Raw genomic sequence first — 26,911 nt, 5'->3', positions numbered from 1 at the left:
CCGCCTATAGCATGAGTGGCATGGAAGATATTGAGAACTCTTGGTCATTGCGTTGACAATGAAAGCATGCCACCCAAAATTATTATCTCTCTTTTCAAAAGCTTGAGCAAATCAATGCTTCCCTTTGCGAAGGGCCTGTCTATTTATTTTCCTGTCGAGTCATCCTCCTCTTTTATAAGCACCAATTAGAGAGCACCTCTGTCATTTTTATGCTTTGCTTTTGATTGATATTGAGTATGAATATGACTAGATCTTCGTTGCTATGAATTACAATGTTTAGTCAGCCCTAGATCTTCGAAAGTGCTCTGCATTTATGTTTTGCGGTCTCAGAAAGAGCTAGCGAGATACCACCTATTCATATTGCTTCATGCTTGTTTTGATTGAAGTGTTGGTATTTTAATCTCATTATTATTTGCTCGTTAGCTGATTATGCCATTGATATTAGTTTATCGTGAGACCTTTGTGTCATTTGCTTATGTGGTTAACTTGTGATCTTGCTGAAATTTTGGTTATAAGTTAGACATAGTTGCAACAACAAGATCAAACAGAGTTTGTCAAAGTTTTTCTTTCTCTCTCAGTTTGTCAACTGAGTTGCCTGAGGACAAGCAAGGTTTTAAGCTTGGGGGAGTTGATACGTCTCCAACGTATCTACTTTTCCAAACTCTTTTGCCCTTGTTTTGGACTATAATTTGCATGATTTGAATGGAACTAACCTGGACTGACGTTGTTTTCAGCAGAATTGCCTTCGTGTTATTTTTGTCAAGAAATCAAAGTTCTCCAAACGTCCTGAAAATTTACGGGGAGCAGTTTTGGAAAATATCAAAAATATCTGCGCCAAGTTCCACCTCAGGGGGTGGGCCAGTGGGCCACAAGCCCCTGCTCCGCCACCACCCCCCTGGTGGCGGTGGGCAGGCTTGTGGGGCCCACAGGCACCTGCCGCCCCCAATTCCAGCTCTATAAGTTGCCTTTCGTCCTAGAAAAAATAAAAAGAGAAGTTTTCGTCGCGTTTTCGATACGGAGGCGCCGCCACCACCTGTTCTTCATCTGGAGGGCAGATCTGGAGTCCGTCTTGGGCTCCGGAGAGGGGAAATCTTCACTGAAAGGATCGATATGGTTGACTAGAGGGGGGTGAATAGGCAACGACCACTTTTTAATTAATCTTAGCAAGTTAGGGTAAACAACATACGGGTTCACAAAAATAACAACAATGGGGTGAACCGTAATGAAGCTAACAACAAGAGCTACTAATACAAGTAAGAGATAGACAACAACATAAGGATACACAAAGTAAAGGTTAGAGATAACCACAAGTGGAACCAATGAAGACGAGCGTGTTACCGAAGTTCCTTCCCTTTGACAGGAAGTACGTCTCCGTTGGAGCGGTGTGGAGGCACAATGCACCTCAATAAGTCACTAAGGCCACCGTATTCTCCTCACGCCCTCGCACGATGCAAGGTACCGTGATTCCACTATAGGTGCCCTTGAAGGCGGCGACCGAACCTTTACAAACAAGGTTGGGGCAAACTCCACACAAAGCTTGGAGGCTCCCAACAAGACCACGAAGCTTCACCACAATGGAATGTGGCTTCGAGGTGACCTCAACCGTCTAGGATGCTCAAACACCCAAGAGTAACAAGATCCGCAAGGGATTGGTGGGGGAATCAACTTTTCTCTTGGTGGAAGTGTAGATCTAGGCCTTCTCAACCAATCCCTAAAGAATCAACAAGTTTGATTGGCTAGGGAGAGAGATCGGGCACTTTTAAGCTTAGGGAGCAACAATGGAGCTTGGGAGGGTAAGAGATAAGGTTCCACACCTAGAATAACCCCTTATATAGTGGGGGGGGGGGAATCCAACCGTTTTCCCACTCACAGCCCGTGCCTAGCGGTACTACCGTTGGACGCAACGGTACTACCGCTGGCTGCAGCGGTACTACCGATGGGCCCATGGTAGTGCATAAGCACTACCGGGCCAACCACTGCCAAGAAAGTCTTCGCAAAAAGGTCCGTCGAAGTACAACCACTAGGAAGGCGGTACTAAGCTCCTAGAGCGGTACTACCGCTGACCAGGGGTGGTACTACCGCCAGCAAGCGGTACTACCGCTGGCTGCAGTGGTACTACCGCTAGGGCTAGCAGTACTACCGCTAGGCACAGCGGTACTACCGCTGAGGGACCATTTGCAAAGAAGAGATAAACACAAAGGCGGGAGCCACTCCAAAGTTGCATGCAAAGGGGAAAGGAGATAAAGTGTGTGCGTGCAAAATTGATTCCACCCAAACCTTTTCACTACGGGTCCCCTCTTAATAGTACGGCGTTCCTATGACTCAAATAAAGAGAATCGTAGAGTACACCGTGCCTCTGTTCCATGAAAGAGGGGGCGAGTCGTCTTGTGCCGTTGACGTGTGTTATCTGAAATCTTAACACACACGGTTAGTCCTTTGCGGTACTGTCATCAATCACCAAAATTACTTAGGCATAAACTATGCCCTAACAATCTCCCCCTTTTTGGTGGATTGATGACAATACCGGATTTGCATAGTGAATAACATGTGAACAAAAAGATAGAGATATATTAAAATAAGGAGCATATGACTCACAACATATGATGGAAATAAATCTCACACTAGTTCATGTCTCACGTCACACAAAGCAAAGATAAGTTCAAAGCAAACACGAAAGATAAGCAAAGCTAAGCAAAGTTCAACTCTCAAATCCGGCTCCTAGACTCTCTCCCCCTTTGGCACAAGACACCAAAAAGGGGCACACCTAACGACACAGGTGGTTAGTCCTCATCCTCATGATCCCCAGACCCGTCCGTAGCATCCGGATCGTCCTGCTCCTCCTCAGTGTCCTCCTCCTCCTCGGCATCAGACCACTGATAACCTTGAGCCCGCATCCAAGCAGACTCTGGAGTGATGTCGTCCTCTGAGCCGCTGGAGATCTCAACATCAAGTGTCCTCAGGACACGCTTGTGCCTCTGACGGTTCTCCTTCTGGGCCACATGAGTCTGATACTGTCCCTTAGCCTGCATACAAAAGAGAGTCTTCATTTTATCCTGTAGTTTCACCGCCCAAGATGGCATAGCAGACGAGCGGGACTGAGAAGCGGTGCCTCTGTCAGCAGCAGTCTCTGTGTCAGTGTCCATGTGCTGAGATGAAGTTGATGGGTTGGCCCATTTGTCCTTGATGCGGAGCTTGATAGGGTCGTGCACAAAGTAATCAGCCTGAAGGTGGAACTCCTCAAGCGGATAAGTGTCTTGCCACTTCTGGCGAATATAGGCAAACAAGTAGGGCCCGTAGATGGGAACTTTGTGCATTATGATGCAGTTCCAGAGCTCAGTGAACATGACGTCAAAAATATCGAGAGGGGCAGACTCCTTAGTCATAGCCTCCTCACAAAGCAGAAGCATCTCAGCCAGAGAACCGTGCACCTCGTCGAAGTTGCCAATGCGAGGGAAGAGGGTGTTGCGGAAGATCCGATGCATGATATCCAGATGCCTGGGGAGCACACCCTTCTTCACATAAAGTTGCTGCAACCTGTCCTTGGTGGAGGCCCTATCAGCGGAAGCTGCAGCATGAGGACGCGACCCAATCGGAGTGTCAGCTCCCTGAAAGTCGACCTTGAGAAATGCCATGAATTCACGCCAGGAACCTGTCATCTTCTGAGTACCAGTCATCCAAACCAGGGTGCGCTCGTCATCAGGCGAGAAGTGAACCGTGACATAGAACTGGGCAACAACATCTGGATCAAAGTCTTTCTTGAAGGAGATGATCTCCTTAATGCCCAGCTTGTCAATCAAAGAGAGAGCGTCACCAAAGTAATCCAGGTTCCGCTGAAGGTGAGCCAAGTCAATCCACTGAACTGGAACAAAACTCTTCTTGAAATGCTTGATGATGTCACGATAGATCCTGCAGTGATGCGTTGCCCAAACATGCTCGACATCCCTGATCACAGCCTTCTCTTGGAGATAGTGATTTTTGGTGCGGAACCGCAGAAAGTCCTTAGGGGCATAGTGCGAACGTTGACCCCCTTGTCCCTGTGAGCGGCCTTCTTGAAAGACTTCTTTTGGGTTGCAGACCGGAAGTGGCAGAGCCCTCTGGAGCCTCTGGATTGCGATAATGCTTCGACTGGGTGTCCCGTGGGGGGTTTGAGCGGCGAGCACCACCTGTGACACACAAGACACACACACCGAAAAAGAGCGACAGAAGGAGTCAAGGCAATGAACAAAAAGAGGCATAAAAGTAAGTCACATTGCCAAGCAAATGAAAAGAAAAAAATATCCTCCTGGCGGTAGTACCGCTACCCCTGGCAGTAGAACCGCTGGGGCCCTGGCGGTAGTACCGCTACCCCTGGCGGTAGTGCCGCTGGGGTCGTGGCGGTAGTACCACTACCTCTGTGGGTAGTACCGCTAGGGGTTGACTTTCAGATCTGAATATGAAAAGGACCCATAGAGACGGCTAGATTGGATTTACGAGGGCCATGGGTACTGTGTATAATCACTAAAAACACCACCACATCCCTAACAACATGAGGATCACAAGAATCATCTAATGAAAAAAATGCCTAGTGAAGAGGATTCAAGTTTTAGATCTAATCCAAAATAGAAGAAGTGCTTGATCTAAAACATGAAGAACCTAGGGCATGGCAATATAAAGGCAATGAATCATAGGACCTACACTCCACTCGAATATCTCCTTCATGCCAACCAACAACAAAGCACAATACCATAGACATGGATCCAAAACACCAATGCTCCTAACCCTAGAACAAGAAAACATCATCCAAGAGAGTAGAGGGAGGAGCTTTACCGGAGTCCATGGCACTTGGTGGAGGAAGGAGAAGTGGGGCAAACTCTCCAACTCAACGGAGAGAGGGGGCTCCATGGATAGAGATCCAAATAGGGGGAGTTCGGGGTTGGAGAGGGAGGAGCCACGAGGAAGAAGAAAGAGGCAGGAAAAACGGGCTCCCCCTCCTTTATATAGCCCAAGGGGTACGGGCCAGCGGTAGTATCGCTGTGGTCCTGGTGGTAGTACCGCTGGGGTCCTGGCGGTAGTACTGCTCCCCCTTGAGACAACCCTAAAATGTCCTAGTTAGGTCGTGGTAGATTGGGGTCCTGGCGGTAGTACCGCTACCCCTGGCGATAGTACCGCTACCCCTGGCGGTAGTACCGCTGCAAATGTCACAACGAGACATAGGAGATGAGAAAGACGTGGGCAAATGACAAGTTAGAGAAAATAAGAAGATAGCACCAGCAAGATATACTAACTTGTCATTCTGTATCCTTTCTTCCATATGAGAGAAAGGTGGGGGCGGTGGCCGAGGCCACCTATGTTTGAGACAAAGGTATGACACCGTGAAGAATTATCCTTGGGTTCATGACCAACACTCGTCTTTGAAGCACAAGTGCCATTTGGCAATGGCTAGAGTGAAATGCTAGATCAATTTATGCATAATGGGGGGAGGAAGAGTTCATTGAGAGAACAACACTCCCCCTATGTCCATGCCTACATCTAGAACAAGATAGAATGCATAGTAAGGTGCAACGTGCCTAGCTTCAATCCACATTACTTGAATCAATGATATTTAGCTCATGCCTTAACTCCCGGAACCTTGTTTCATCTAGGGGCTTAGTGAAAATATCTGCAAGTTGCTCTTCAGTGTGGATGAAGTGAACCTCAATATCACCTAGCTTGATATGTTCACGAATGAAGTGATGGCGAATATCAATATGCTTGGTCTTGCTATGTTGCACTGGGTTGAGGGAAATCTTGATAGCACTTTGATTGTCACATAGAAGAGGCACTTTGTCACAAGTGACACCGTAATCCTTTAAAGTTTGCCTCATCCATAGCAATTGTGCACAACAACTTGCAGCTGCCACATACTCAGCTTCGGTGGATGATAGTGAGACACAATTCTGCTTCTTTGAAGACCAACTTACCAGTGAGCGACCAGGGAATTGGCATCCTCCAGAAGTTGACTTCCTCTCCACACAATATCCTGCCCAATCTGAGTCAGAATAGCCTACTAGGTTGAAGTTTGCTCCTTTGGGATACCATAGGCCAAAGTTTGGGGTATGAGCCAAATATCGAAAGATTCGCTTAACAGCCATATAATGACTTTCTTTTAGTGCGGATTGAAACCGTGGACATATCCCTACACTCAACATAATATATGGTCTAGATGCACAAAGGTAAAGGAGGGATCCAATCATGGAGCGATATACCTTTTGATCCACTGCTTTACCATTGGGATCACTGTCAAGCTGGCATCTTGTTGGCATGGGGAACTTGACCGGCTTGACATCTTCAAGCTCGAACCGTTTGAGCATGTCTTGAGTGTACTTGGCTTGTTTGATGAAGGTCCCTTCTAGGCCTTGTTTAATCTCGAAGCCGAGGAAGAACTTCAACTCTCCCATCATGGACATCTCAAATTTCTCGGTCATTAGTGCAGCAAATTCTTCATTGAAAGAAATGTTAGGAGAGCCAAAGATAATATCATCAACATATAGTTGGCATATGAACAAATCCCCTTTAACCCTCTTAGTAAAAAGAGTGGGATCTATCTTCCCAATTTCAAACCCATGATCTTGTAACAACTCAGTGAGATAGAGTGCCTTATTAAGTTTGTACACATGATTGGGGAGCTTGGGATGTTCGAATCCCGGGGGTTGTTTGACATAGACCAACTCATTTAAAGGACCATTAAGAAAGGCACTTTTCACATCCATTTGTTGTAATTTGAAGTTATGATGAGAAGCAAATGCAAGCAACATGCGAATAGATTCTAGACGAGCAACAAGGGCAAAGGTTTCACCGTAGTCGATACCCTCGACTTGGGAGTAGCCTTGAGCCACCAATCTTGCCTTGTTTCAAATCACAATCCCATTGGCATCTTGCTTGTTCTTGAATATCCATTTGGTCCCGATGACATTATGTTCCTCCGTTGGCCTTGGCACTAAATCCTAGATTTGGTTACGCTCGAAGTTGTTAAGTTCTTCATGCATGGCCATAAGCCAATCCTCATCATCGAGCGCTTCCTGTACCTGTTGAGGTTCACAATACGAAACAAACGCGTGATGCTCACACTAATTCCAAATCTGTTGACGGGTGGATACTCCCCTTTTTAAATTGCCAAGTACATTCTTCATAAGATGTGACTTGACTCTCAGCTTGTTCGCAATCTTGGCTGCTCGACGCTCCAAGAGTTCTTCATTGGATAACCGGGGAGCATCTACTTGTTTACTTTGCTTGCCCTTGCGTCTTGAGCCTCCCTTGGCACCGGCTGTTGGTGCTGCAGAAGGGAATTGTGAGACAGTATCCTGATCATCTTGACGTTCGACTTGAGCAGGTTCACTTGTTTGTCCTTGTACTTGTGGTTGCTCTTGATCTTGATCTTGTGCTTCTACTTGGTCTGGATCTTGTGGTTGCACTTGATCTTGATCATGAGCAGGTTTGGAACCTTGGGTAAGTGCTTGAATATCATGGGACACATCATCATTGTTGGGCAATTTATCTTGACCTTGAGCTTGTTCATTTTGTTGAGAGTCTTCTCTTTGTTCATCGGAAGCGTGTGGGGCTTGTGGGGGTGATGGCTCCATTTGAGTAGAGCATTGTCCTTCTCCTTCGGCCACAAGGGGTTCCTCAATGGGGAGTATTTGACCAATCCCCATTCTTCTTATGGCTTGGGGAGGAATTTCATCACCTACATCACAAAGACCACTTTGCTCCACTTGGGAGCCATTATTTTCATCAAACTCCACGTTACACGTCTCCTCAATGAGTCCGGTCGACTTGTTGAGGACACGGTAAGCATGAGAGTTTGTAGCATAACCAACAAAGATGCCCTTATGTGCTCTAGAATCAAATTTAGCTAAACGTGCACCTTTCTTGAGAATGAAACACTTACAACCGAATACCCGAAAGTACTTGAGATTGGGTTTGTTTCCAGTTAGAATCTCATATGGAGTCTTGTTCAGGCCTTTGCGGATATAGAGCCGATTGGATGCATGACATGCTGTGTTGATGGCCTCTGCCCAAAAGTTATATGGAGATTTGAATTCCGCCATCATTGTTCTTGCAGCGTCTATCAAGGTCCGGTTCTTCCTTTCTGCCACGCCGTTTTGTTCAGGGGTATATGGTGTTGAATATTGATGTTTTATTCCCTCATCACCTAGAAACTCATCCAAGGTGTAGTTCTTGGACTCGGTGCCGTTGTCACTTCTAATCATCAAGATCTTTGCTTCATGTTGACGTTGAGCTTCATTAGCAAAGTTGATGACAGTTTGTTGAGTTTCACTCTTCCTTTTGAAGAAATATACCCAGGTGTATCTTGAGTAGTCGTCAACAATCACCAAGCAGTACTTTCTGCCTCCAAGACTATCAAATGATGGAGGGCCGAAAAGATCCATATGGAGGAGCTCCAATGGCCTCTTAGTGTAAATGAGAGTCGTTGGACGATGAGCAGTTTCATGAATCTTTCCTTCAATGCAGGCACTTCAAGCATGATGTTTAGCAAAACTCACATTTGTTAGTCCACGAATATGGTCCCCTGTTAGAATACTTTGCAAAGATCTCATATTGACATGAGCTAATCGGCGATGCCAAAGCCAGCCCACATCAACTTTAGCCATTAAACACGTCGCGGTCTTAGTGGGTCGCTTTGAGAAGTTCACCACATAAAGACCATTTTCGACATATCCAACATAGGCTACTTTAAGAGTCTTGCTCCACAGGAGGACCACAGTATCAAGATTAAAGAATGCGGAAAACCCCATAATTTCAAGTTGACGAACCGAAAGTAAATTGTAGGCAAGAGACTCAACAAGCATGACCTTCTCAATAGATAACTCTTGAGAGACGACCACCTTACCAAATCCCAATACCTTTGACGAGGATGCATCGGCGAATTGGACATGGGTGGGCATAGATGGATAAGGATGCACATCCACCACTAAGTCCTTGCTTCCGGTCATATGATTTGTTGCTCCACTATCGAGCAACCATGACACCCCACCGGAAGCAAACTCCTGCAATAGATCAAGGCTTGGTTTTAGGTACCCATTTTTTAATGGGTCCTTTCATGTTAGAGACAAGGGTCTTAGGAACCTAGATAGCCCATTCAATGTACTCATAGTAGGAACCAACAAATCTGGCATAAACATGCCCATCACTAGCACGACATAAGACATAAGAAGAATTGAGTTTGTCGACTGTGTTAGTAGGAATGGTTTTGCCCTTCTTAACGTTTCCATCGTCCACCTTGTTCCTGTTCACCTCCTGAGTCCCTTCACCCTCTTTGACAAAGATGTCCATTAGGGTAGGAGATCGTTTGTTCCTGTTCCTCCTTTTTCCTTTTCACTTGGAGGTAAGTCCAAGTCCCTCCTTTCCTACAACACCCTTTTGAGTGCTCAAGAGGTCGTTCAGGCTCTTCTCACCTTGTATGCATGCCACAAGGCCCTTCTCAAGTTTCTCCTTTAACTTGGCATTTTCCTCCACAAGATGTACATGCTCACAACAAGGATTAGTTGTAAAAACATTATCAATTAACACAAAGGGGGGACAAGTAGAGATCTCCTTGGTAAGCTTTGCTTGGAGTTGATCATGAGACTCTTTCAGAGAGAAATGAACACCTTTCAAGACCTTGTGGGCCTTGTCAAGTGTGTCAAACTCCACTTTGAGTCTGTCATGGCCAACCCCAAGAGCATACTTCTCAGACTTAAGCATACGAGTAAGAACAGTATCATGATCTAGTTTCTTTTGCATTTTAGCACAGTCATCGTTGTATGAATCCTCCAGAGCCAAACGAAGAGTGCGCTCCTTTTCTAGAGCAATAGATAATTCAGCAATTTCATCGGCATAGTCACGACTGTGTCCCTGAAGCTCGGAGATGGTCTCCTCATGAGACTCAATGAGGTCATTGGCCTCACCCAGTTGTTCCAAGAGAGCAACAAAGTTCTTCTTGGATTCTCCCTTAATAGCGCACAGAAACTTGTCAAGATCATGCTCATAAAGTTCCCCAACATCACTATCATCAACACAATTTAACAATGAAGGAGCAGTAGCGATGTTGGTCTTAATGATGGGGGTTACCTGATTGATACCTTCTGCCATGAGGCACTTGGTGATGTGGTTCTCGTTGGGGGCGTTGAAGAGAGACACCTTCTGGGGAGAGGGAGTGGCAATAGCAACAGTTGTCGTTGCCACTATATCATCATCATCATCATCATCATCATCGGAAGGGTACTCTTCAAGGGCCACCACCCCCTTTGGGTGGAGTTTCTTCACAAAGTTGTTCTTGATTGGAAATGACTTGGTTTTGTCTTTGCGAATGAGCTAGCCCCCGTTGTCTTCCCTTTTCTCATAGGGACATTCGGCCACTAAGTGGCTCACATTACCACAGTTATAACATGTCCTCACTCATTGCTTGGGTTTGAACCCACTCGAGTTGTTCTTGGTGAAGGTGGGTCTTGAGTTCCTCTTGTTGCCCCAGAATTGCCTTGACGCAAGAGCCATTTGCTCATGATAGGCATACTTTGTGTCTTCAGGGCAGCTCTCCTCTTCCTCATCCTCTTCTTCTTCTTCAAACGTTGCTTTTGCTTTTAACGCAAGGTTGGGTGAAGTTGTCTTTGAGCGAACACGAGCAAGTGCATTGTCAGCTGTTTCGTTCATGATTGACATTGCAATAAATTCATCCAACACCTCACTGGAAGACAAGGAGTGGAAGTCTGGTCGCTGACGAATGACAGATGACATGGCTTTATTGAAAGGCATGATGGCTTTGAGAAACTTGCGCTTGACCCATGTATCATCCACATCCTTGCTCCCATGATCCTTGAGTGCCACAGCAATAGCAGTCACCCTCCGATAGAGATCACGAGGGTACTCGTCTTCCTTCATCACAAACTCATCGGCCTTATCAAGTATCACTTCATAGTTGGATCGTTGAATGCTCGAGCTTCCCTTGTACAACACCATAATGTGCTCCCAACAATTCTTAGCCAAAGTGAAGGGACGCAAGTGAGGAAGATCTTCAGATGGCACTGCGGACTGGAGAATAAACAAAGCGGAGTGATTGTATTGATTGTCTGCATCTTCTCTTGGAGTGAGGTTGCCTGGATCATGGGGATAATATCCTTGCTCGATGATTCTCCACAAATTTGTTGAGTTGTGATTCAAATGAGACTTAATAGAAAATACCCAGTTAGCAAAGTCACCTTTCACAAGCTTAGGAGGAGGACCAACAAGGTTAAGACGCGGTGTGGGAACGGGTCCTCCATAGACCATGGGAGGTGGAACTGAGGCATAGGTTCCAGTCCCATCCTTTTCGTGAGATGAGGAAGGTCGCATACCTTTAGCCGCTTCCTTAGAGAAATTGGCCTCCGAATCGGTAATGGTGGGTTTAACCACTAACGTCGGTTCGGGTGGACTTTTAAATCCCTCAATTAACTCTTTAAGCATGGTCTTGACTTCGTTCGTCAAGGATGTCTTGAGGGCGGCCATAGCCGTATTCAAGTCGTCCCTTGTGACCGGAGTCAAGTCCATGGCCTCGGGTTGCCCATGGGGAATTCCCTCTTCGCCTTCCATACTCTTCGGGTGGTGAAACCCTTAATAAAGAGACGTGGCTCTGATACCAATTGAAAGGATCGATATGGTTGACTAGAGGGGGGGGGTGAATAGGCAACGACCACTTTTTAATTAATCTTAGCAAGTTAGGGTAAACAACATACGGGTTCACAAAAATAACAACAATGGGGTGAACCGTAATGAAGCTAACAACAAGAGCTACTAATACAAGTAAGAGATAGACAACAACATAAGCATACACAAAGTAAAGGTTAGAGATAACCACAAGTGGAACCAATGAAGACGAGGATGTGTTACCGGAGTTCCTTCCCTTTGACAGGAAGTACGTCTCCGTTGGAGCGGTGTGGAGGCACAATGCACCCCAATAAGTCACTAAGGCCATCGTATTCTCCTCACGCCCTCGCACGATGCAAGGTACCGTGATTCCACTATAGGTGCCCTTGAAGGCGGCGACCGAACCTTTACAAACAAGGTTGGGGCAAACTCCACACAAAGCTTGGAGGCCCCCAACAAGACCACGAAGCTTCACCACAATGGAATGTGGCTTCGAGGTGACCTCAACCGTCTAGGATGCTCAAACACCCAAGAGTAACAAGATCCGCAAGGGATTGGTGGGGAAATCAACTTTTCTCTTGGTGGAAGTGTAGATCTAGGCCTTCTCAACCAATCCCTAAAGAATCAACAAGTTTGATTGGCTAGGGAGAGAGATCGGGCACTTTTGAGCTTAGGGAGCAACAATGGAGCTTGGGAGGGTAAGAGATAAGGTTCCACAGCTAGAAGAACCCCTTATATAGTGGGGGGGAAATCCAACCGTTTTCCCACTCACAGCCCGTGCCTAGCGGTACTACCGCTAGCACTCCATCGGTACTACCGTTGGCTGCAGCGGTACTACCGCTGAGCCCATGGTAGTGCATAAGCACTACCGGGCCAACCACCGCCAAGAAAGTCTTCGCAAAAAGATCCGTCAAAGTACAACCACTAGGAAGGCGGTACTAAGCTCCTCGAGCGGTACTACCGCTGACCAGGGGCGGTACTACCGCCAGCAAGCGTTACTACCGCTGGCTGCAGCGGTACTACCGCTAGCACTCCAGCGGTACTATCGCTAGGGCTAGCGGTACTACCACTAGGCACATCGGTACTACCGCTGAGGGACCATTTGCAAAGAAGAGATAAACACAAAGGAGGGAGCCACTCCAAAGTTGCAGGCAAAAGGGAAAGGAGATAAAGTGTGTGCGTGCAAAATTGATTCCACCCAAACCTTTTCACTATGGGTCCCCTCTTAATAGTACGGCGTTCCTATGACTCAAATAAAGAGAATCGTAGAGTACACCGTGCCTCTGTTCCATGAAAGAGGGGGCGAGTCGTCTTGTGTCGTTGACGTGTGTTATCTGAAATCTTAACACACACGGTTAGTCCTTTGCGGTAGTGTCATCAAGCACCAAAATTAATTAGGCATAAACTATGCCCTAATAGTCGCAATCGTCATCATCAACCTTCTTCCCTCTCCAATTCCATGAAGTTCTTCGTCGTTCGTGAGTAATCTATTCGTAAGCTCGCTGGGCGGTGATGAGTAGGATGGGATCTATCATGTAATCGAGTTAGTCTTGATGGGGATTGATCCCTAGTATCCACTATGTTCTGAGATTGATGTTGCTACTACTTTGCCATGCTTAATGCTTGTCACTAGGGCCCGAGTGCCATGATTTCAGATATGAAATTATTATGTTGTCACCAATATATGTGTGTTTTAGATCCGATCTTGCAAGTTGTAGTTACCTACTATGTGTTATGATCCGGCAACCCCAGAGTGACAATAACCGGAACCAATCCCGGTGATGACCATAGTTTGAGGAGTTCATGTGTTCACCAAGTGCTAATGCGTTGGTCTGGTTCTTTATTAAAAGGAGAACCTTAATATCCCGTAGTTTCCTTTTGGACCCCGCTGCCACGGGAGGGATGGACAATAGATGTCATGCAAGTTCTTTTCCCTAAGCACGCATGACGACACACGGAATGCATGCCTACATCACATTGACGAACGGGAGTTAGCCACATATCTCTCCGTGTTATAGCTGTTGCATGATGAATATCATCCAAACAAATCACCGACCCATTGCCTACGAGTTTGTCCTACTGTTGCTACTGCTGTTACTTGTCTTGCTCTGCTGCTAATACTGTCGCTTGCTACTGTTGCTACTTGCCACTGCTGTCACTACTGCTGTTCCCTGCCACTACTATTGCTCGTTACACTGCTACTACCTGCTTCATTGTTGATTCGCTAGTCGTTGACGGGAACTGACAACTTCCGTCAACACGGCAATGGAAGCGCCATTGATACAATCGTTAGGAATAGTTTGCCGTCAACAGATCGTTTCTGACACCGTTGTTATCATACTACTTTGCTGTTACTACTGTGCTTGCAGATACTAATCTTTCAGGTGTGGTTGAATCCGACAAATTCAGCTGCTAATACTTGAGAGTATACTCTCACCTCGTGACTGGCTTATCAACAAATTGGGTCGAATACTCTACCCTCGAAAACTGCTGCGAACCCACGCGTTGGTGGGCCGTCAACAACATTCTTCTAGTTTCATTAACGGGGAGTGCTATCAACATTCTTCTGGTGCCGTTGCAGGAGAAGGTTCGTTGTCATAAGCATTCGTCTAGCTAACACCAGAGATTGCACGATCACGCGCTGACGGCAAATTTCACCCTACCGCCAGAGGAAGATCCGAATAAGCCAGTTATAGAGCCACTTGTCAAGGCGTGTGCTCTTAAGAAGATGGCACATCTATTCGAGAAGTGGAAGAATGATTTTAAATCAACGTTTGTCGACAAAGGGAAGACTCCAGAATTCGTCGACCGATTTGAGAAGATAAGAGATCACTGGCCCGCATTTGTGGCCTACAAGTCATCAGAGAAGAGTAAGAAAATGTCAGAGACAAACAAGAACAATGCCGCAAAGAAGCAATATCACCATCACACGGGGTCAAGTGACTACCTCAAAGCCCGTCCGTTCTAGGACAAAGCTGAGAATGACCTGATTGCTAAAGGGGTCCAACCACATACATTGAACTGGCCAGAGCGTTCAAGGACTTGGTTCTTCGGGGTTGGGTGAACTTTGGACCCTGAAACAGGAAAGTGTCGTTGGACGGACGAGCAACTTGCAATGCCCATGATCAAGCTTCAGAAGTGTATCGCCGCAGCGCAGGAAGGGACGTTCATTCCAGACAGAGAGAATGACGAGCTGACAGAGGCCCTAGGGAATGCTGAGCACCCTGGACGAACACGAGGCACACCAGGCTCCATTCTGTGGAAGTTTGGGTTTCCTAACGCAAGCGGTTACAGAAGCCGGGAGAGAAAGAGGAAAGCGGAGTTGAGCGACATACAACAGATCAAGGCAAGACTGCAAAAGCTAGAGGAACTTGAGAGCCAGCGAGCTGTCGGCCAGCCATCTCAGCGGCATGAAGCTACCCTAGAAGGTACCCCACCATCTCAGCGGATAAGCAACATGGCTTCCACGAAGCTTGTTCAGCATGACTTCACCGCTCCTAGCTACCCCGTGGATACTATCACGGAGGCTCAACATTGCGAGCTTATGATGAAATGTCGGAACCTCACTTTCATGGCGGTTGTCGGCTCTGTTGAACCTCCTCAACCCAACGGAATTTTCAATGCCTTCCGATTCCACATGGCTATGCTGTTGTGATGGTGGATCAAGTAATGGAGAATTTTGAGCAGCTCGAGCTTGACCACCCTACAGGTGAAGGGGAGATTCAGCTGGTTCGTGCTGTGGGGAGTACATATCTATGGCAGAAGGAGTTCATCAAGCTTCCAAACTGGACGCCTCCGCCTCCTCCTCCTCCTCCAACGACGAGTCAGGGCACTCCGCCTCCTCCCCCTCCTCCTCCTCCTCCAACGACGACGAGTGATCAGGGCAGTCCGTGTCCTTCTCTAGCTCCTCTGACGCGTGAGGGCACTTCGCCTCCTCCTTCGCCTACTCCGACGCGTCAGAGCAGTCCGCCTCCTCCTTCGCCTCGTTGGCAACGTCAGAAGACAAACGCCGCCGCTCCGGCTCGTCCGACGCATCAGAGCAGTCCGCCTCCTTCTCTCAAGCGGAAGAGATACGCCTCCTTCTCTCCGGCGGCTAGCAATACAAGCAGAGGCGGGAAATTAGGTCCATCTCTCAAGCCTCTGGAAAAGTTACCATATGAGAGGACCAAGGAGGAAAACAAGGAGATATGTCGTGACAAATTGAGGGCCCATTTTGCAAAGAAAACTCCACCTCCAAAGGAGAAGCTAGATCCAGTGATAGTGGAGCGCACAATCAATCAACTGCAGCATCCACCATCGCCTCCGCCGGATTCCAACTATGACCGCATTCTTAAAAAGACATATGCCCAAGCGGTGCGGTCGGGAACTACTTCTAGTGATGCAAGGTTAGCACAACGAAGAAGTGGGAAAACATTTCCCGAGCTCGATATCGTCGTCGCTAATCATCCAGAGATGGTGCCCGGTACCAATCATGATGATTACTTGGGGGATGATGTAACAAAAGAACAATATAAATACGTGCACGAGAAGCCTCTCGTCAAACCTGGTCGTCCTGCTCTAACAACGGTGATGCACAGATTGCATGAGTGGTACATGAAAACCTGCAGGGAGTATGGGAAAAAAAGCTATGTATGTGGCAGTGAAACGAGAGCACGAATTCATTGGACTTCCCATGATTACTATTCAATTTGAGGAGTTATTTCAGTTATACAATCAACTGGCCCTCGATAAACAACTCATGTCTTCCTACTGTCTGTAAGTATTACTTCTATAGTTAAGTCTCTAGCTCAGCTCGTTCATTGCATGTATATATAATTATCCTCACTATATACATTATACAGATTGAAGATCGCCGAATTAAAAAAAGAAGGAATCATCGACGTTGTGTTCAATAGCCCAGATGTCGTAAATGAATTGACGGTACGAAACTCAATCAAAGAGACCAAGGAGAACTTGCTAAACTCGTTCCTTATACATAAAAAAGTGGAAATAATCTTTTCTTACAACTTCAAGCGAGTGTTGTTGTCTTCTCTGTAAACTTGGTTTCGCTTCCTCGAGGTTAATTAAGCAATGTAATTGATGAGTTATATATGCGTGCGTAGAGACCACTTTATTCTGCTATCCATTGACGTTGGCAGGGCAGTAGTAAATGTCTTAGACTCGAGACATAAAGCCGAAGAGGATTATGAGGACATTATTGCAATGCTCAAGAAGTAAGTTCAGTCAATATACCGAGACCATATTGCATGCAACTTTCGTTAATTTCCTGATATCAAGTAATCATTTTCTTTGCCTGACAGGGTTTGGATGAATTTCGCCAATATGGTTCCCGGTCTAAACAAAGAGTTGCGATTTACGCACCCCAAAGTAAGTAGTACTAGTTAGTTTCGCGCATCTCTAATTGATTCAAATTTTCATCAATATATCATTACCATGCTTGCTTATCAGTTTGATTGAACTCTATTCTCGTAAAGTGTATGTACAAGAAAGAAGACACTGTTTTATGTGCATACTACATATGTGAGTTCATTCGCCACTCGACCTCTGAGCGGGTCTTCTGTGAGAAACAATTTCAAGTACGTAAATAATATTCACAATTGCGTTGAGTTTTATTCATATATATACATGTATTGACCCCCTTCTTTAAATTAGATCTGCGAGATGCGGGATCAACTCCTACCATATGATCGCATACGAGCAATTCAAGAGGAATTGGCGGGATTCTTTGTTGACCACGTCATATCTAAAGACGGAGAATGCCATGTGGATTTGTCATTGGGTCTTAATTAGATGATGTTTTGGATTAATTGTAAAAGATGTTATATTGTATATATGTAACAGCGTCGGATAGATATACGAAAACTTGTTGTTCGACCAAGCATGGAGAAATAGTGGACACTTCTTTCTATTAGCTAGCTAACACAATATGAAACCACTAAATTAACGCTCCACCCCCCCCCCCAAAACCAACCCCCTCCCCCCATTCAAAAAAAACAAATACCCCAGCTCCGGCTAGATGCTGACGCGTCGATGCCATGTTGTCCTGGTTGGTGTGACCAATCGAGACTAAAGAACCTCCCGCCCGGGCTACCCGCAGAGGCCACGTGGAGACCCTTCGGTCCCGGTTAGTAAGGGAACCAGGACTAAAGGTTATGGGCTTTAGTCCCGACCCTTTAGTCCTAATGGGCCTCTGGAACCGGGACAAATGGGCCATTTTCTACTAGTGTGCCTATATACACATGATCATTGCCATGAAAATCACATAACTATTTGTTGTTCTATCAATTTCCCAATAGTAATTTGTTTACCCACCATATGTTGCTTTCATGAGAGATGCCACTAGAGAACACTAAGGCCCTCGAGTCTATTCACTTATATATTCAGAAAACTTATAATTTCCTTGCTATTATTATTTATCTTTTATTTTATTTTGCAAGTCACAACTATCTACAATTATCTACACACCTCATTCGCTTGCAAATAATGAGGTCAAGGGGATTAACAACCCTCTTACCCGCGTTGGATGCAAGTTGTTTGCTCTTTTATGTGCAACGAGTGAAGATGGTTGAGTATTGATATTCATACTGGTTCGATAAACCTTGGTTTCTTAATCGAGGAAAATACTTACCCTCATTATGTTGCGACAACCCGTTCATCTTCATGGGAAACCCAACGCACATCACAAGCATCACATCATCATCACCACCGCCTACTTTCCCCTATTGTAATATCAAGAACCCTAGGGGATTAACTTGTGTATTATATGTGTGCTCCGACTATGTTCTCCATCATTTGTGATATGATGTTTGGTGCCTTCATGACTGAGTAATCCCCTTAGTTCTTGGGGGTATGGATGAACCCTAGTGTGTAATAGATCATTTTTATTAGAATTTAACATCCTCTTTACATGTTTATGTTAATGATCTTCTTGACATTGGGTGAAGTCGACCATCCAATGTATGTCAACTTTGGACGGAAGATTATTACCATTGGCGGACTGCGTGGTTGCGGAGTTGGGTGGCGTGACATGCCCCATCTACCATCATAGTGGATCTTTGTAGGAGGGGATAAAACGAAGACTAATTTGGCTGCGTCCACGGGGACTTCTTTCCCCTGAATCAGAGTCGGGAAGAATGATGGTGGCATATGTGATACAAAGTTTGTTGCGTGTATACACGTATCTATACCGGCTCTACCCACAAAATAAATATGTAAAGTGGCTTAGGAATCGAGCGTAGCATAGTGTTTATGCATCGCTATAAATGCACACTAGAGGCGATTCCAAACTCCTTGGAACACTTTAATATAATTTATCTCAAGACTCTCATTTACAATTACCGTTATTTACTTTAGTTGGTTTATATTCACCTTCACATTTGCAACACTATGTCCATTACCATACAATTGTTCTCGTCCACTTACAACTTACATGCATATTATTTGCACCCTTCGAAAGATGAAAGATTGATTCCTGTGCTCCCTGTGGGATCGATACTCTTACTTTGAAAAGGCTACAACTAACCTCTGTGCACTTGCAGCTTATCAGCGGCTGTCGTCAAAGGTAGCAGGGGGCGATGGAGGGCAAGGATAATAACAACAGTGCATCGTCGTGGCCGCTTAGGGTCGTGGCTGCTTTACCCACCTACTTGACCTTCAATAATGTCTTGGCGGCCATGGCAACAGGGGCATTGTCCAAGCCGAGGAAGCGCCGACGGCCAGGGAAGTGGCGGCCGAGGCGGTGGAGGAGGAGGCGTGGAGGCGGAAGGGCTCTCCAATTGCTGGCCATCCTACATCGTCGAGGTAGACGAACGCTGGGGCGGCGCAGACATCGGTTGGCCCATACGTCGTAGACATCGACGGGTACCTGCGGATCCTAGATGTGAGGGTTCTTCGATCACTCTTCTTGTCTCACAATACGTGTGGAAATCTGTGTCATTTTAGACGGCAATTTGTTACTTTATTAGGGATGAAAATTTGGTGGTGATGGGATGGTGGTGGGATTCAATCATGTTGGTATGTCAAGGTGATAAATGGTATCACACATTTTTGAATTTTGGGGCGTTATCTTGTACCCCCTCCGATTTTCTAAACATAAGTCTTTTTAGTGATTCTAAAATGGACGATATGTAGTCATAAAGAAACCTAGCAATAAGATCAATCCCCGTCATTTTATCCTTAGTAGCAACGACACATCACATGCCTTTGCCCCTTGTATCACTAGGCAAGACCATCGTGAGATTGAACCCACTACTATGCACACTCCCTCTGAAGAATTACCCATCTATCTTGGCTAGAAATACAAACACTCGGAAAGCATACATAGCTGCTCAATCATACAACAAAGAAACTTCAAAAGATTCAATTATATTCAATGAACAATGTAATCATAAGAATTACATCGGATTGATCTCACAGGAGATCATTATATTGAAGATCCAAAAGAGAGAGAGAAGAAGTCATCTAGCCACTACTATGGATCTGTATGTCATGAAAGAACTACCTGCACATTATCATGGAGGCGACGAGGTTGATGAAGAGGCTTCCCGTCGTGGCTTCCCCCTCCGATAGAGCTTGGGAACAGGGCTCCAGAAGAGATCGCTTCAGAACATAGGCTTGTGGTGACAATAAAAATTCTCTCGTGTGTCTCTACGAGGGATTCGGGAATAGTGAACTTATAGGCCAAGAACTAGGTCAATCGAAGGCTGAGGGGACCCACAAGCTCAGGTGGCGCGGTTGCCCTCGGGCTTGTGGGCCCCTCAGACATCTTCTCGACGACTTCCGAAGCTTCTAGGGTCCCTCTTGGTCTAGAAAAAATTCTCATAAAGTTTTGTCGTGTTTGGACCTTCCTAGGTATGGTTTGTTTCGTGAAGCCAAAAAAAAGCAAAAAAGAGGAACTACCACAGAACTAAATAATAGATTAGTTCAGAAAATAATATAAAATGATAATAGAAAGCATATAAAATTAATAATATAATATTATTTAACAATCAAGAATTATTAATACATTTGAAATGTATCACCCACCATCATGGGTGGGGTCGCGCTGACTCTAATACGACGTGAAGCGTGACGCCGTAGAAAAAGGATGATTTGCTCAGCCGTCGAGGATGAGATGATCATTATGTTTGACATGCTTTATATTTTTGATGATTTTTTTTATCATAATAGGTTTGTGTCTTTTCAAGAAATTAGAATGGGCAACGAAACATTGACATGCTAATATATTGGTTAGCCATCTAAACATATAGCACATATCAAAATTTTGACCAAGACCAAATAATTGATAGGGTGGATTCTGACAACCAGTCCATTCAAACACACCATAGTGTCACGTCCTCGCCACCCTAGGGCTGAGAGAATATCTAGTGCATCGGGGGAAATTGGTGCTACTGGTTGCACGTTAAAAAAACGTTTGAAAATTTCCAAATTTAGTGCAGTGACACAATGTCATTTGATGTTGTTATAAAATTCAATACCAAAGTCCGAAACATTGCATAGATATACAAAAATGACAAATCTGACATTAGTATGATGATGAGCCAAATCTAAAACCCAACTTATATTAGGTTCACATCGAAGTCAGATTTGTCATTGTTGTATCTCGTACGATGTCTTGAGTTTTAATATGAAAAATTGTATGACAACATTGAATGATGTAAGAATGCACTAATTTCTTTTCAGAAATTTTCGAACATTTTTGGATGGGTCCGCTGCCGTCCGTTCCGTCCAACGATTGGCTCACGCGGTGCCCGTCGACGCAGTCAATTTTCCGGAAAGAAACGGGGGAGACGATCTTAAATGGAAAGCAGTCAATCACAGGCCCGCTGGTAAGCCGTAACGCCTCCCTGGCAAAGGCACCTCTCGTTTTGAACCGACTCCCGCTCAACGCCTGTTTGAAAACCCGAAGCGCGTACGTACCCTTTTGTCTCAAAGCCAAGGGAACCCCTCCCAAACCCCCAATCGAGAACCCAAAGCCCGACGCCCAACGCAATGGAGCCACGCGGTCGTCGCCGGAGGCAGCAGGGGGCGGCCGAGGGCAAGGAGAACAGCGACAGCGCGCCGCCGCCGCCGCCCAAGAGGCCGCGCAGGGCCCTGGCCGAGCTCCCCACCGACTCGACCGCGAACAATGCCTCGGCGGCAGGGGCGCCGTCGAAGCGGAGGACGCGCGCGGCGGCCAGGGAGGCGGCCGCCGCGGCGGTGGAGGAGGAGGCGCGGAGGCGGGAGGGCTCCGCCATTGCCGCCCGCCCGGCGGCCTCGAGGCAGACGGACGCCGGGGCGGCGCAGGCGTCGGTTGGCCCGTACGTCCCGGACATCGACGGGTACTTGCGGTCCCTGGAGGTGAGGGTTCCTGGATCCCTATTCTTGTCCGAGAATGCGTGCGGAAGTCCGAGCCATTTTAGGGGGCGGCTTGTTGGTTAGGCCTTGTTCGGTTAATCCACTGTCAAAGTGGATTGAGGTGGAATTTGTACTCGATGGGATTTAATCCTCGTCAATCCCTCTCATTTTTTATGGAACCGAACAAAGCCTGTACTAGGGGGCGAACTTGGTGGTATGGTGGTGGGATTCAGTCCTGTTGGTATCCCTCGTCTTGGAATATTGGGGCGGTGTCTTGTAGTGGTCGTGCATTCTGGAATCTGGGGTTTGGACTGGGTTGGGGGCAAATCAATCGTTTTTTACTGTTAGATTTGGACATTTCTAGTGCTTTTCCACCTTCACTAGCAGAAAAACAATTCTTTGGGAAAAAAATATACATCCATCCTACCGCGACAAAATTTGGTAACATTTTGTGTGATTTTGTTGCATTTTCATGACATTACAGGTTGAACAATTGAGGAGGCCGAGGGATGACTATATGGAGGCCATACAGAAAGACATCAACGCCACTATGAGGGGGATCCTAGTAGATTGGTTGGTGGATGTGGTTGACGAGTTCAAGCTTCTGGCTGACACACTTTACCTTGCGGTTTCATATATTGACCGCTTCCTCACGGCGAGCGTCGTTACCCGGGACAAGCTGCAATTGCTTGGTGTCGCTTCATTGTTTGTTGCTGCGTATGGGCCTAAACTTTCCTCTCTCTCCTTTGTGCCTCTCTTTGTCATCTCTTACCATGACTGGCAAACTTACAACGGCCGGCAAACTTACAACGGCCTAAATTTAATGCTATAGGAAGTACGAAGAAATTCATGTTCCTAAGATGGACAAATTCTGTGACATTACCGACGGCACATACACCGATCAGCAGGTAACCCTCTGCTAAACTTGCCATTTTTGGTAAATTTCCTAGCACTGATGTGAATGGTGGAGATAAATATGTAATTTGTATGCCCTGCAGGTGGTGAAGATGGAGGCTGACATACTGAAATATCTCAACTTTCAGATGGGGAGTCCCACCGTTAGAACTTTTCTATTGTACGTAAGCTATCTGAATTTCCGCATTTAATTTGCACATACCTCTCAACTATCAATATCATCGCTATGTCAAGTAGTTACCATGTTTAAATCACATGGAAAATAGCAGCATGATTATTGCCTTAATAGACTAAAAGAATTTCATAAGCCTAACGTTTGATACATGTCTATTGCAGGAGATTCCTAATATCTTCTCGTGGATCCAATGTAAGCACATTTTTGGAGCCCTCAGTAGTTGCTTCTCTTAATGTTATTTTTGTAACATGTTTCCTCCTTCAAACTTCAGTGTGCAAGTGCAAAAAGGATGGAGCTTATGTGTATCTATCTAGCTGAATTGAGCTTGCTAGACTACGACTGCATAAGGTTCTTGCCATCAGTTATTGCTGCTGCCTGTCTGTTCTTAGCCAGGTTCACAGTCAGCCCAATGACTCATCCTTGGGTAAGATCAATCAAAATTGGCTGAATCGTTGAACTGACATTAATCTTCGCTTTGTGTTTTTCTGACATTTGCGTCTGCTAGGACCTGACTCTGCAAGAGAACACAGGCTACAAGGTCTCTAATCTCAAGAGTTGCATCTTGAGGATACACGAATTGCAGTTGGGCAGACAGTATTTAAATCTGAAGGCCATCAGGAGCAAGTATAATGAGCGCAAGGTGATATCCGTTCTCTCCGCTTTCTTTGGCTGTTACACACATTTTCATAATTGTTTGTTTTTGTGACTGTACAGTTCGGGTGCGTGTCGATGATGGCCTCGCCAGAAGAAATTCCTGCATCTTTCCTCGAAGACCTCAATAAGTGAATGGTTGACAATGTCGTTTGATTTCGACATAAGATGGAAGCAGGGAGCGGATCCCTTTTTTTTGGGAAAAAAAGGGGGTTAAAGGGCTGATTTGCTCATGCAGCATCTTTTCCAGTCTAAGGCAGAAAATTCATTATTAGCGAATTAGGGGTTGACTTAGCAAGAATTTTTCATGCCCACCTGTAGGTAGTTAGTCGCGCCATTTTGGTTGCATTTACAGTACAGCTATCAAGCTGCATCTGTAATCTGGTATCAACGTGTGACCGGGATGTTTTTGTATAGAGGCTAGCATGTTGGTGGTGCCGTGGTCAATGTGACACAATGATAAAATTCTTCTTGAAAGCTCTCAGGCAATGTTTTTGTTGCATACATTGTGCTTAACCACTGATGAAGTGATGAGGCATATTCTCAAAGTTGAAATGGGGCCAGCAAATATTGCACTTGCCATCAGCAAGTCAACGTTTGTGGAACAGTAAACCGAATACTGTAACTGTGTAGCCTGGCCCTCTGAGTAAGGTCAGCCTGTCATTCATAGAAGGCCTAATCAAAGAGATAACTAAAATTCCTCTGGTGATTTGAGTAAAGTTCAGTAGCCGTAGGGCTTCAGAATGGTGTGGCGATCATTACATGGGTAACCTAGCAATTGCGGCTTCAGAACGGTGTGGAGAACAAAGCTTGACTGGTGAACGATGGTGGTCTCATGGGAAATGACGGCTTGAGAATGGTGAGGTGAACTGAGGTTGGCTTACAAACGGCGATCATCCTTCTCCACCCCCGCAGAAGGCCTTCAGTGGATCACTGGACCTGCGCCCTTCGTCCGAGTGCCGGAACTTTGTGTAGCCATCGTTGGTGCAGGGACGGTACAGTAGAGGGTCGTCGACGAGCTCGTCCATGGCGTTCAGCAGGACGCCGTCCTTCCCCGGGCAGCCGAACAGCACCGACAGACGCTCGCGGTTGCTTGGCGTCCTCACTCGGTGGAAGCAAGCCGGCACCCTCCCGTTAGTCACGACCTGCGACGGCCGACGCCCGACGGTGTGAGTCAGACGCGCGTGCACTGCAGCAAAGAAAGGAGAGCACGAGGGCGCGGCGGCCCTTACCGTGAACAGCTCGCCGGCGACGAAGGTGCTCAGGTGGCACGGCGATCCAGATCCCGTCCTGAGCCTGCACCTGGAGGCCTTCCACGCCGCGCTGCACGATCGTCGTCATGATGCTGTCGTCGCGGTGCGCCTGCACGGACATGCCGGTCTCCGCGTCCGGCGGGGGCCCATGGCGCGACAGCCGGACGCCGTGGGCGAGCGTGTCCAGATGCTCGTCCCCGACGCCGAGGCCCTCGAGGATCATCGTCTCCACCGTGCGCTGCAGCTCCATTACGTTCTTGGCCGCCGACACGATCGTGCCGCTGCACGTGGACGGACGCGGTCACCACGGGCACGCCATGCCGAAACGGGCGGAGGAAAAAAAATGGCGGGGCACTGTTTGGTTACCAGAAGGCGGGGTTTCCCTGGGGCCAGAGGAGGTCGGCGAAGTCACGGACGCGGCCGGCGTCGGCGACCTCGGAGAGGCGCAGTTCTCCCAGTTGGTGCCGGGGACGTTGGAGATGTAGCCTCGGAACGGGCCCACCGTGGAGACGTTCCGCTGCTTGGCCTCCGGCGGGAGCGCGAAGATCTCCGGCATGACGCGGCCGAACAGCGCCTGCCGGAGCTCCGGGCCGAGTGCGTCGTGCGCCACGACGGCGAAGCCGTGCGCGGCCATGGACGCCGTCGCCGCGTCCCCGGCTTACCTCCTGCCTAGCCTGCCGGGCTCCAGTCCGCGGAGGTCGACCTTGGCGATCTCCATCAGCTCGTTTTGGCTTGGCTTCTGTGGGATGCCTCTGGATCTTCGTTTTCTTAATTTGGCTGGCTAGCCGTTCGATGGATACCGCAGGAAATAGCGGGATGCACTTCCCCACGTGGGTGGAGGCCACCACAATCGTTTTCTCCCCCGCAAATACGCAAAAGCATTGTGTATAGAAGGATTACGCCATCTCCAACGACGGCCCCTCAAAACAGACATACTACTCTATCTAGTATTTAAACGCCCTCGCATGTCGCGTGTGCACATCGATACAAAATCGGTCATTCACCGTTTGTCTCACACTCTCATTCCCAATACAAATAAAATTTAAATAGATGGATAAATATCATGCAAGCACGACGAAATTAGTGCAAACGAAATTCATGCAAACCTTAACACGGTGAAGTGGCGGCGCCAGACGAGTGTACTTGAGCGACTGCTAGAGGAGGAGGTGCAGGTGCGCCTAATATCCCTTGTTCGTCGCGACGGCCTCCACGAGGAGGCACGACTGTTGTGACTCTTCGTCGAAGGAGGAGAGGATGATCTCCTCCTTCCTGAAGGAGCTGGGCACCGTGGAGGCAGGGCTGACCCTGACAACCCGGAGTCTCGGTGCAAGTCAAAAAATAAGGATCCTATACAGAAAAAAATTATATAGCTCATTTTTTCTACCTTCGTACATACACCTAGGTGAAGGCCCCTAGTAGGCCAGGTCCTGTGCGGCCGCACATGACGCACCTGCTCAGAGCACGCACTGCTGTGACAGCCCGAGACCGACGCCCCAGAAAATTTCCTTTTTATTTCCGTTTTCCGTCGTGTGATTAGTTTTATTAGTTGCATTATCATTTAGTTTGCATCATCGCATCATGCATATCATCTTGCATCGTATGTCGCGTGTGGTGCTTTGAGTGTTCTACTTCGAGTGTTCACCGAGTCGTAGTACGATAGTAACTTCCCCTCTCCCCTCTTATTTCGTTTTCATGGTTTTGCCGAAGTCTTCGTTTAAACCCCTATTTAAAAAAACGTCTTCTTTTAAAAAGACCTTTTGTTAAATGTGGGGCCACCCCTTGGGTTTCCTTTATTTTCCCTTTTGTTTATTTTTCTAAAACCCGTCTCATTTTCTTTTCTCCTTTAAAGAGCTCTTATTTTATTCTTTAAATACAGAGATTTTATTTATTTCTTCAAAGGGGTTTGGTTTATTCTTTTGTAAGAAAAGGGTTTTATTCTCTTGTT

General features: G+C 46.7%; 1 protein-coding gene and 1 pseudogene across 1 annotated transcript; one reads left to right on the top strand and one right to left on the bottom strand.

Moving 5' to 3' along the window:
* Positions 1-21,583: 21,583 nt before the first annotated feature.
* Positions 21,584-24,215, top strand: LOC123449367 (cyclin-A3-2-like). Its single transcript, XM_045126570.1, has 8 exons — positions 21,584-21,975; positions 22,457-22,689; positions 22,805-22,880; positions 22,971-23,047; positions 23,224-23,254; positions 23,334-23,486; positions 23,568-23,702; positions 23,777-24,215. The coding sequence occupies exons 1-8, from the start codon at positions 21,628-21,630 to the stop codon at positions 23,846-23,848; spliced, it is 1,125 nt and encodes a 374-aa protein (XP_044982505.1). The 5' UTR covers positions 21,584-21,627; the 3' UTR covers positions 23,849-24,215.
* LOC123449369 lies at positions 24,120-25,690 on the bottom strand (annotated as a pseudogene).
* Positions 25,691-26,911: the final 1,221 nt, after the last annotated feature.

Source organism: Hordeum vulgare, chromosome 4H, assembly GCF_904849725.1.
Source record: "Hordeum vulgare subsp. vulgare chromosome 4H, MorexV3_pseudomolecules_assembly, whole genome shotgun sequence".
In the NCBI taxonomy this organism is placed as follows: Eukaryota; Viridiplantae; Streptophyta; class Magnoliopsida; order Poales; family Poaceae; genus Hordeum; species Hordeum vulgare.
This window is presented reverse-complemented; position numbering and strand designations above follow the sequence as displayed.